We start from the raw sequence: 12,508 nt of genomic DNA on the forward strand, positions 1-12,508 counted from the left end.
CCACTTAAATGAAGCTCTAGAATATGCAAAACTCATCAATGGTGGGAAAAAACTAGAACAGGAAAAAAAATAAAAGAAAAAAGGCAGGGGTGTTGGAGGGGGGTTTGGAGGTGGTGAAGGTGGGAATTGACCAAAAACTGGCATGAGGCTATTTCTGGGGTAATAGTCATGTTCTGTATCTTGACAGGGGTTTCGTCACACAGTTTCTACATTTATCAAAACTCAAATAATACACTTAAAATATGTGCATTTCATAAAATCTAAGTTTTACCTTCAAATTAAAAATATATATGTATATACTGAGCTTAGTACTGAAGATAATCAACTGAAGATTACTGAATGAATAAAAATGAATTTGGGGGGCAGACGCGGATGGGTGGGGAGGGGAATTATAGAGACAGTAGATTCCAAACAAGAAAATCAGCAGCAGGCCTAGTGGAGGCTGGGCACTGGCCGTTCAAACAAAAGCTATGAATGACGTCATACTTCCTACTTCTACAAGTTACACAGAATTTAGGCCTCTTTCTTCTCATTTCACCGTCTTCAGGTTTTTCTTCTCACTCTTGATGATGTAGGAAAAAATTTTTTTAACAATTTTGGCTTCACATAATAAAAATAGCCCCTTACAAATGTCACCTTTGGCAAATTACTTACACTTAACCTTTCTATCTCTGTTTTGTCACTGCTAAAATGGGGACAAAAATAGAACCTAAGTCACTGAGTTGTTATGAGGATTAAATAAATACACTGGTAGCACCTAGAACAGTGCTTTGCACATAGTAAATATCTGAAATGTTGTCACTGGCATCATTCCCTCTACTGACTATCTGTTTTTTACTTTGTCTCTTTATTAATAACGCTGAAACAAGAAAATTATTTTGATTGGTAAATTAGCCTCCCCAATATAAATATTAACAGTATACCAGTTCATGAGGTTCATACCTAGTCTTTAAAATTAAAAAAAAAAATCCCTCACAAATGAATGTTCTCAGAAATACCACACTTTGCCACAGCATCCGTACAAGAAAACACTTCACTAGGAAGCTAGAGTCAAAAGAATCCATCTCCCACAGGTAAAGCATAAGTTCAGAATAGTATTCTAGTATTTAATTGTCCAGGTAGAGTACACACGTCACACAGTGCTTCCCACACAACTTCAATACTCAGTATGTGCAAAGTATCTCATCAATTTTATTAACTTTATTATAGCTAGGTTGTTAGCATTACTCCCAAGCTTTTACATCTTATTAAAATGCCCAAAAGAGATGGGAGAAGGGGATAGTTTCTCTTCCCCCACAAATTAATTCTCTTCTTTTTTCAAAGTTATTTTTTTCTAGTCAAGACTATAACATTTCTACAAATAGTTCCCACATACATGTTTTAATTAGATTCACTGTGAATCAGTAAGAAACCTGAGGATATTTCTTTCTAGTAAATCTAGTGAAGCTTTTATGTAAGTCTCACATAATTAGGAAATAACTCTACAATGCTCCCTTCTTATAATTAATCTGATGTCACTGTTTGAAGTGTAAAAGAAATATAAACTAAACTTTAATTGGGATGATTAAGAGTCATTCAATTTATTGCCATTCTATAGCCAACTAAAATATCTAGGTTTACCATGCTTTACAACTTCGTAAGTATTAAAGGAATATAATTGAGACAGTATTACTTTTAGAACTACACGTAGTACTCCGAGGAGATAAACTAATCCCCATGCGCAGCTCCCACCGAGCATCAAACTACCCACACCTTCCCAGCTCTCCGTGTACTTGTCCATAAAACTTGGTTTTGTCATGGGGTAATATAAAGCCAAACTATCATATTCAGAGAATTTCTCCCAATGAAAGCTTTTGCATGCCAACTTTTGAAAAATAAGAAAGTAGAATACAGAGGTTAAAATTCACTAGCATCTACAGCTACGTAATGCACAAGAGAAATATGGAGCCGTTAGATGAAGGCAATTAAGGAAGCGTCTGAGTTGGTAACAGGTATCAGTAATAAGGCCATAGAAAAGCAAAGCGCTAAGAGAAGAAAATGTTCTCACTAGGGTGGCCTTTCAGAAACATCCAACACTTCCCCCCTCCCACTAGGTGTTCACAGATGCTCAGGACACAGCCCTATTGGGTGGCAGGGGCCACTGGGCTCTGGGATTAAAAAAGAAAGACAATCTCTGTCCTCTAATCAATCTGGTGATGGAAAATTAAAGAAACCTAGTAGAATACAGTATGCTAAGGTCTAGGACAGAAGGAGGCAACAGAAGTCCTGGTATGTGTGAGCCAAAAAGTGGGGGCTGGGCTGCTCCAGGTACCAGGTGTCCCTCCTTAGAAAGCGGCATCTGCAAAGGCTCCGGGGAAAGAGAAAACACAGAGAATATGAGGAACTGCAAGTACAGACAGAGTGAGTCCAGACAGGCTATGGATAGATCACAAACACCGCAGCATACCATGCTAAGAACTGTATGCCAGGGAATAAGAATCCTATAGGCATCTTACCAACACCATTCCAGCGACACCACGGGAACCGTTGCTGGAGGCTAAGGTGGGGCCAGACAGAGTTGTTGTTATAGTAGGCTAGACCCAGGTCAAGGTCAGAAGCTGCGCACACTGTGATTTCTACAAAAAGAGTTGAGGTACCAAAGTTTCTGAATAATTTAATTAAAAACAAAATAGAGCAGCTATAAAGTTGTCTCTTGTTGACTTTAAACAATGACATCAGCTTAACTCTAAAAGAAGATCATCACTTCACTTGCATTCCAGCACGCATTCTTGACTCGGGAAGGAGTGGAGTTACAGGAGGCTAGGGTTGTGCTTGTTCCCTGAAGACTAATTTAATCTATCCCCTGGCTCCCTGGCAAATTGCCCCAAATCTAAGTCCGCCAACACAGAAGTGTGCCATATATGTGACCATCATACCAAGTGTGGTGGGGAAAGGTTGAAGGAGAGGAAGAGAGACAGCCAGCCAGACGGAGAACAGTGATCTGGGCTGTGGCCGTGTTGATGGAGAACAAATCTGTAAGGATGTTTAGGACCTGAAAACAAGCTGGCTGGAGAGATGAGACGGTAGGAAGACTATATGAAAGGCGGGGGCTTCCGGCTGGGGCACCGGAGACAAGGGCGGAGGGGCGGTCCAGGATGGGAAGAGAGTAACTTGCTTTTGGGCAGACTGAGCTACCTGGACCTCCAAGCTGGAGCGCAGGTCAAGCTGGGCATACGGATTCTGGATTCATCAGAGTGTGGCAAAATCAAAGCTAAAAATGTCATGAATTAGAAAATAAAAAGAGAAAGGAAAGGAGAAGAGTCTGAGGAATACCATCATCAAAAGGGCAGGAAAGCAGAAGAGAAACTGAAAACAAGGACGCAGAGAAACAAGAGGAAAATCAGTGGTGCCAGAGAACTTATGGAGGCAACGAGACTCTCCGAGGCCTGCCCCGGCCATGCCCCGACTCCTTGAAGCCAGCATCTGGGGGAGGCACCTCAGCAGTCATAATATATGTTTGTTTGTTTGTTTTTAAAAACACACTGAGGGATTTCACTGTGTGGGGAGCCCACAGAACAAATGAGAGGTTAAAAAAAAGGCAAGGACGGAAAAGTATCCAATGGAACTGATAGATAAGTCATCCAGATAAAAACATCAATGAAACTAAATATACTCTAGAAGTAAACCCAAATACACACCGGAAATGCAGCAAATAATAAAAGACACCATTTCAAATCTGGGAGGGAAAAGATGGATTATTCAACAAATGGCACAGGGACAACTGGGTTGTCATCTGGAAAATATAAAACCAGCTTTGTACCTTACACCAAATAAATTCCAGATGGATCTGCTAAATGTAAAATGAGAAACCACACCAGTACCAGAAGAAACAACAGGGAATGTCTATATAATGCATAATGCGTACGTGTAATAATACGTACAATGCATAATGCATTTCTAATTATGACTCAAAACCCAGAAGCTACACAAGGCTGAAAATATGGCATAAAAAACAACTGCATGGGTTATATAAATGTCTAATCACTATGCTGTACACCTGAAACTAATATAAAATATCGAATGTCAACTGTAATTGAAGAATTGTTTTACAAAAATTTAATTTTATAAACTGCGTGGTAAAGTCAAAAGGCAAGGGGAAAAAAAAAAACAACTGGAAAACAAGTATTTGCAACTTCTCCTACAGACAAAAGGACAATTCCCTTGAAACTTAAAGAGCTCCTAAAAAATAATAAAGATCAACAACTCAACAGACATGGGCAAAGGATATGGAGAGTTTGCCAAGAATAAATAAAATGGTTCACTTGAAAAGATGTTCAACCTCACTCAGAAGAGGCCTGCAAAATAAAATGACACACGCTGAGATGTGTTTCTCATCTAACCTCATGGCAACGATGGGGTGGAGGGCTAACCAACTCCCCACACTAGTTGAGGTATACGAACAGGTATGCACTTTGCTGCGGGAATCCCAAAAGATGGACCTCAGGACCATCTAAAATAATTCCAGAAGTACAGAGCGTTTGACCCACCACCAATCCCACTTCCAGGTTTCTAGTCTACAGATACTCTATGCAACTGTGAAAGGCACTGCATGTTGTTTGTGATACGTAGATGACATACATAATATGTCAATGACACTGACTTGTTTGTAAGGTAAGATGGGACAAAATGTCCATCGAATGGGACTGATTAAATAACACATTCGGACAGGGCAGCCATAAGCTGGAATGAAGAAGCTCTACAGACTGATAGGGAATGCTCATCAGGAAAGACTGCCAAGAGAAAGGACAGACCTTGTGGGGAGTAAGACACCAGGTACCTATTTGTAAATACAGTCTCTCCGGAAGTTTCTACAAGCAACAAAGAGAGGAACAGAACTGGATGCGGAAAGGTTAAGAAACTTTGTGGGGGATTTTTGTTTTAAATGTGGAATAAAAGATATCAAAGGCCAGGTAAAGAATAGAATGTTGCCCACACCTTAAAATGTCCTGTGTCCTTCTCTGATTGTGTGGGGAATGGGAGTGACTTTATCAAATATCCTTTTGTATTTTTTCGATTCTTTACCACTGATTATATAGTCTATTAATTTTTTTTTTTAATTTAAGAGATTGAGTTCCCTTTAATAAATTTCTTTTTAGTGGAAGATGTTGGGGGTAAAAGCCAGGTTCAGGAGGCTGAGGGATCTCAGGAAGGGAGCGGGGGTGCAAAGACAGTGTCATCAATTCCAAGCAGCCTGGCTGTAGTCTCCATCACTGGGCGGCGTGAGTGTGTGTGTGTGTGTGTGTGTGTGTAGAACAGCATATATGGAATATCCTGTTTGTATTTAAATGTGTAATAGAGTGTTTTAAAGGAATATAAATAAATGTTTATACATGCACTAAAATGTCAGAAGGACACACACCAAACTGTTAAAAATGGACTATCCCTGGAAAGAAGGGATAGCGAGGTTTTTCTGTTGGTTGGTTGGGGAGGGGACTTGGGAATGTAGGGACAAAGAGAAGAGTGGTTAAGAGAGGGGGACACCATTAAAGGATGGGTTTTGTTATTTAAAAGACAAATAAGAGCACCGTGAATGTATCTATGCACCCAGTGGAAAAATAGAGGTCAAAGATTGGTGTGGGGGAGGTGGGAGGGCAGGAAACGGCAAAGTTCAGCCACCTGACCTAACAGTGTCTCTGAGGAAACAGAGAGATGTGACCAAAACACAGACAGAGGGACAAGCCTTCCACAGAAAGGAAACCTCTGCCTCCGAAACAAGACAGGAGAAACTAAGGATGGGAACAGGTACAGATAAGATCTTTCAAGAGCTAATAATTTTTCTATGAACCTACAAAACATCCACCGAAAATCTCAAACTCCCAACAGCCAACTCTACTAGTGAAAATACCCAAAGTGCTCCTCTTTGCTTTAGTGACACGGTCACAGTTCTCTTTAAGTCCTTTGTGGATTCATTTTAAGTCCAGTCATACTTTAGTATGCCCTGATCACATATTATAAATAGCTGTTAGAATATCAATTATTTGAAAGATATTCGGTTTTGCCTTTGTCTTCTCTTTACTCCAAATAACTTCAGGCCTCAACCCAGAACAGCAAGAACAACAAAAAAACTGCTTAGGATTTATCCGTTTTTACTAGTTCTTGATTACTGCTTTTTACTTTTGATAGGAAATGTTTCTATAATGTGTTAAGTCTCTCCACATACAAACATCATAGAGATGGAGAAAAATTACAGCTGTTAAAACAATTTCTAAACTGTATATATGAAGCCTAAAGTAAAAAATCAGAAACCCTTCAATAATCTATAAACTAATTAGTGAGTCTACGGCAACAGTTCTTACTTCAGCTAAGGAAGATAACGAGTGTCCTGACTGGAGACTTCTCAAAAAGACAGAAATATCCAAACGATCTTTTGCTAAATCTAATCCATCCAAGGCAAAAACAAACCACCAAAAAAAAAAAAAAAAAAAGAAAAGGAAAAGAAAACTTAAGTAGAAACTATTTTTCCTAGACATACAAAATTTTCTTTTGATTTGCTAAGCAGTCACAAATTTAACAACAAACGTACCAGCACCAGTGCCTTCTACTTACTGTCTTGCCTTTGAAGTCGTAACTCATACGTTCTTCATCTGTTGGGAAAATATATGGCTTAATCCAAAATGTCCTCAATCCAAAAGGAAGGTAAATGAAGGATGCAAGACTGAGAAGAAGATGGGTAGAATGAAGCCTAAGAAAATAAATACTACCACATTACTCATTATACCCTAACGTAACATAAATCTTCTAGTTTCCACAGCTATACTCCAGAACACAATATACACGGAAACTCAAACGTTGTTGGGCTGAATAAAGCAAATAGGAACTAGCTCCTGTGAAAGTAAACAGCCTTCACTGCACGTGAGGGCAATGGACAGTAACTGAAGTGCCGTATAATCCAAGCCGCTGGACAGGAGAGCAGCAGCAGCACTGCAGCTCCAGAAGATATGACTCGGTGCTCATTTTCAATGACTAAACCACCACCAAGAAAGCAATTAAAAGTGCAACCCAGGATGTCTCAATTCCTCTGTCATGTACTTCACTATAAGAAGAGGACAGTCTTTTCCAACTATAAAAGCTGCCCTCCATCCAATGTTTTAGGATATTTTCTCTATAATGTGACAAACACGTAACGCAAGCAAGGACAGCTAGACTTAGAGACTTCAGGGATTTTTTGGTTCATGGGCTGGGCCGTCCTCAGCTGCCCAGAAGGACAAGTGTTAAAGGTGGAGCCACGATCCTGCCTTTAGGTTAAAGCTATTCCTTTAACCCTTAGCAATAACAACAGCTGCTCCAGACAAAGTCCCTTCTTGTGGAACCTAGACTGTCTTCAGCTAGGGAAAGAATTTTGGGTTAAAGGAGAAACCAGAAGAAGTCCATTATACCTCAGATGATAACCACAGGACAATGTTTCACCTTTGAACTGCAAGGATTCCCAACAGATTACAAGAAGCAATGAAATAAAGCAAGCTATTACTTGCCTTCAGCAAAAGATTATTAGCAGGTTTTACTCACAGCATCTGTGTATATACCCAAACTGTCTACCATGCTTTCCCTAGGGCACTCATGGTGGAAACCGTATAGATAGTTCCAGAACTGTACCACAGAACACACACCCAAAGGAAGACCACCACCTGCACTGAGTACTTTAAATTCAGTTTCAGCACCCCCTTAAGAAAAAAAAACATCAACCTCATGAAGTAGTTCCACTGTGATCCCTACTACGAGGATTCTGAAACACAAGGGTGGGAGGGCACAATTCTGTAAATGCACTGAACACCGGTTAATGGTACACTTTAAAGGGCTACATTTTGCCATATAAGGGTTAAAGCTCAATGCAGCCGTGACTTTTAAAAACTAAGCATATACCATAGCACGGTATCACTTACATAACGACTGCAAATGATAAACTTGTCCCCCCAAAACCATGGCTTTATATTTAAATACAATGGAAAGACAGAGGTAGTGTAAGTCCAAACCAACCCTTATCCCTAGTTCCCATCACGCCTTAAGGAACCGCACACCTACAGACTTGTCAGCTACAGAGCAGGAAGAAAACTACAGCATCCGACCACCAGCTTTACCACTATGAATACTTTCCTTTCTGAAAGTAAACATATTTATTTTACATTCCTCACACTCTTAAACTTCTTCTGCAAGTCCTCAGAACAATAAAAATTTTAAAATAACACAGTAAGCATTTGGAGAAGCAAATGCAAATAACACCTATATCAGAAAATACAGTTAAAAGAAGTGTCACTTTAAATAGGATAAAGAATGAAGCAGTCAACATTTTTATCTCTAAAAGATAAACACAAAGTGTATAAGCTCAGAGCTTAAAAGAAAATACAACAGCTTACCAAAGAAATGCAAACAGCTTTAATTGGGCTGCTTTCTCAGGATTACACTAAATGTTAGATTTGGAGAAACTAAGGTGGCAAAATGCTTAAATGTTAGATTTCATCTGACTTGCCTACTACCAGGCAACAGAAGGGTTTATCAATGCCAGGCCTTAATTTTAAAGCAGCAAAGGAACAAAAAGTTAAATGAATGGGACTGAAATTAGTTTAACAGTAACACAGGGGATGTACGGAAAAACTAGATATACCGTGGTTGTTTTAAAATATAGCAGTAGCCCCCAGGTTACTCATTATAACCTCATTATTAAGGATCAGGCAGAATTCTCCAGTTTCCCAAAGACAAACAACAACAACAAAATTGTCAGCTCCAACATCAATTTCAAAAACACAAACACTCGAGACATAAGCATTCCACTCTCTAACAATGTGCCTCGCTCCAGTTCGCTTTCCTCTATAAAAAGCCCGGGAGGACACCACGGAGAAGGAAGCCCTCACTACACATCTGCTGGGCACTTCATCCGTGACCTCATGTGACCCTCCGAACAACTCCATGAGGCCAAGTCCATGAAGCAGGTAACTTGCCCTCTACTCCCACAGAGAAACACCAAGAGGAGGGAGGACTCTGGCCAAGGTCATACGGCTGGTCAATTTGGTGCCCACGTTGGGCGCTCTGGGGAGATGAGCCCCTTGATCTCGGCAAAGGGATTTTTGCCTTGACAGAAAAGCTCTCTTATAAGTGATATTTTTGTTCCAGCTTTTAGCTTGCTGCCCGGCCAAAATAATGATCACCATCTTCTGCTTTTATAAAGTGATGCATCTGCACACACAAAAGAAGCCCTTTCAAGAGCTGAACACCACTCGAGTCACAGCCATGGACATTATCAGTGTGTGACATTTAATCTGAACACTAACAGCACATGAAACTGACCTTGAGGCACTGAAGTCCCACTGACCCCCCCAAAGCTCACTGAGCTCCCCACAGACAACCACATTCCCGAGCTAGGACCCTACTTTCCCTTTGTTGTGACTGGAATAACATTTTGCTGCCCAGTGCACAACATGGGTGGGATGTGAACACACACTTAAAAAGAAAACCACAGTCTCAGAGGTCAATGTCACCAAAAGAGATAGGACATAGTTTAAAACCAATGCAGGGACCACAACCACTTCTTAAAGGAAGACATTAAAGAAGAAAAGCCACAATCCAGGGTTGAAAGACAGCTTAAAACCACCAGCAGCAAACCAGAGAGTATTCAACTTTCAACGTAAAAGATCTTAGATCCTATCAAAGATATTTAGCACTGCTGGTCCTGACTGCCAATCTCTTGCTTCCCAAAGAAAGTCAGCGAGTAATCTAAATACAACACACTTGGTCAAAGAAAAATCTTTTTTCTCCCAGCACAATTTATTTTGGCATTGGGGTCCCAGGGGGCCGTTAAAAATAAGTTTGAGCCCCAAACACTTTGTTAACATAGTTTTGAAACATTTAGACAAAAGTTCACATTTCTAAGTGGATGACCACGATGCCCTTCCTGTTTCATTTGGAGACCAGAGATCTTTAACTTAACCTAGCATTCCTTAGGAGACCGGCTCCAACTCTGCCTGGGATTTGTTTGCACAAAGGAAGGCGGACCTTGAGAAATAACTGTTTCACATTCATTGAAGGCTCCGATCCTGTTTTTGTCTGTTACAGCAGCCTGGCTCATAAACACAGACATGCATGTGCATTCAAAAATACACACCTAGACACATATACTCCCATATATGCACAAGCATTCACCAGGCCGTGCACACACAGCGTACACGTCCACTCACAAGCACACGAATACAAGCGCGCGCACACAGGGACGCACACACGTGCACATGCCGCGCCCCCCCCCAAACCTCTCCAGCGGCGACACCGCCCACTCGGGGGAAACAGACATCCAGGCCTGGGGCGCCCCACAACACCCTCGAATGTCTGCAAAGGTTCTAGCGCCTTCTCATCTCCACCTCATAACGGCTTCCTTTTCTGGTAATAAACACCAGATTTGGAGAAATCAAGGCGACACAATGTGTAGCTGTCATCTGTCGCCCAAGAACCCTATTAAGGGGACAAAGGCCTTTATGGCGCTTCCCGACAAGGTAAAAAGCCCGCGACCTCTGGCCCTGTAGGAGCGACTCGTCCGTGTAGGGGCACCACAAGCGCGGCCCTCCCCGGCGAGCCGGCGAGTGCGACTGTCCCCAAGGGCGAGGCATTTACGAGTTGAGATGGGGGCAGAGGCTTGGGGTGAGTGGGGTTTGGGGGTACAGGGTGGAGGCTTGGGACATGGAGTCAAGTGCGGAGTGGAAGCTTGGCGTGAGAGGTTGGGGTTGTGAGGTGGAAGCTTGGGGTACAGGTAGGAGTTTGGGGTTCGGGTGGGGGTTTGGAGTAAAGGCTTAATGTGCGGGTGGGGATTTGGGACCCTACGTGAAAGCCTGGGGAGCAAATGGGGTTTTGAGGTCCGGGGTGAAGGCTTGGGTGTCGGTGGGGTTTTGGGAAGCGGGCGGGTTGGAGGCTTGGGGTACGGATGGGGGCGCCAGGCCCGCCTCATACACCGGCACGCACCTTGTGGCAGGCTGGGCAGGTGGGCAGCACGCTCTTGCCCCCGTGGCCCCCGCTGCCGCCGCCGCCGCCGCCGCTGCTCAGGCTACTCTGGATCTGCGTGAGCTCCTGGCGCAGCACCTGCTTCTGGTGGAAGCTGAAGGCCGGGTGGTTGGAGGCCATGGTGAAGAGCAGCAGGAACTCATCGCCCGTGCGGCCCTCGTTGAGCTGCAGCCCGTAGTTGTGGATGATGGAGTCGATGTGCGTGAGCGTGCGGTACAGCACGCCCGCCGCCTCGCGCTGCTCAGAGCCCAGCAGCGCCAGCGACACAAGCAGCTTGCTGCGCACCACCTCGTCCGTCAGGTTGGTGAGGCTGCCCAGATCCGCCGGGTTGTTGGCCTTGATCTCGGAATCGCGCAGCGAGTGGTAGTCCTTGCGTGCCAGGTCCTCGAGGCACGAGCCGAGGAAGCGCAGCTCGAGTGGGATGCACAGGTCCAGCAGGCCGCAAAGGAACTCCACGCGCTGCGGCGACGGCAGCTCCGAGAACCAGCGGTACACGCTGTCCCTCTGCAGCGGGCAGCGCTTCTCCACCATGCTGCCGCCCGCGCCGCGCCGCCGCCCGGGGCCGGGGGCCGCCGCCCGGGGCCGGGGGCGCGGGGCGCGGCGGGCGCGGGCGGAGGGAGCGGCGGACCGGGGCCGGGGCGCGCCGGGGCCGGGGGCGCGCGGGCCGGGGCCAGGCGAGGGCAGGCGGGCGCCGCGGGCCGGGCCGGGGCCGGGGGCGCGCGGAGCGGGCGAGACCCCCGCCAGGGGCTGGCAGGCAGGAGCGCGCGGGGCGCCGGGGGGGCCCGGGGCGGCCGGGGCGGCCGGGGGCGGCGAGCGGCCTCGGGCCCCCCGCTCACGGGCGGGCTCTTGGCCCGCGCCCGTCCCCAGCGGCGGCCGGTGCGCGGCGGCGGCGGCGGCTGCTCCTCGTCGTCGTCGTCGTCGCCCGGGAGGCGGCCGCCCCCATCTCCCCCCGCGCCGCAGGGTCTGTCACTGCGGGCCGCCCCCCGACGGAGCCGCCCGGGCCATGCCGCCGCCGCGCCTGGGCCGGCCGGCCGTTACTAGGATGGAGGCCGCGGACGGACGCCTCAGGAACGGCGGTGGAGAAACAAGCGGGGCGCGGCGCGAGGGCGGGCGGCGGAGGGATCTGCGCCGGCACTCGCGCGGCCTCGCGCCTAGGCTCCCTGCTTCGCGGACGGATCCTGGCGAGCGCCGCCGCGTCCGCTGCTGACGGGCACCGGGACGAGGCTCAAGTGGGCGGGGTGGCCGCCTCTCGCGACAGTCGGACCGGCCGTGCCCGCCCCCCCTGCTGATTGGCTCGGGCTGCCCCTTCTTGGCCCGTGATTGTTCCGGGTCCCCAATCGCGATTCGCCCCCGCCGCGACCACGCCTCACCGGGGCTGTCGATCACGTTGGAACAGCCCCCTCCCGCCCCTCCGCTGCCCGCGGAGTCGATTGGCCAGCAGGGCCGGAGGGGCGGAAAACCCGGGATGGATTTCTGGTTGCTTTTGTTCCCA

General features: G+C 46.0%; 1 protein-coding gene across 1 annotated transcript in view; it reads right to left on the reverse strand.

The window, feature by feature from the left end:
* The window catches only part of ZCCHC14 (zinc finger CCHC-type containing 14), a 61,369-nt gene extending 49,789 nt beyond the window's left edge, over positions 1 to 11,580 (reverse strand). Inside the window, exon 1 of the mRNA XM_033127037.1 lies at positions 10,978 to 11,580. Coding sequence (XP_032982928.1) covers positions 10,978 to 11,547 — 570 coding nt within the window. The 5' untranslated portion in view covers positions 11,548 to 11,580. The remainder of the gene's footprint in view (positions 1 to 10,977) is intronic.
* Positions 11,581 to 12,508: the final 928 nt, after the last annotated feature.

The sequence above is a fragment of the Rhinolophus ferrumequinum genome, chromosome 15, assembly GCF_004115265.2.
Source record: "Rhinolophus ferrumequinum isolate MPI-CBG mRhiFer1 chromosome 15, mRhiFer1_v1.p, whole genome shotgun sequence".
Classification (NCBI taxonomy): Eukaryota; Metazoa; Chordata; class Mammalia; order Chiroptera; family Rhinolophidae; genus Rhinolophus; species Rhinolophus ferrumequinum.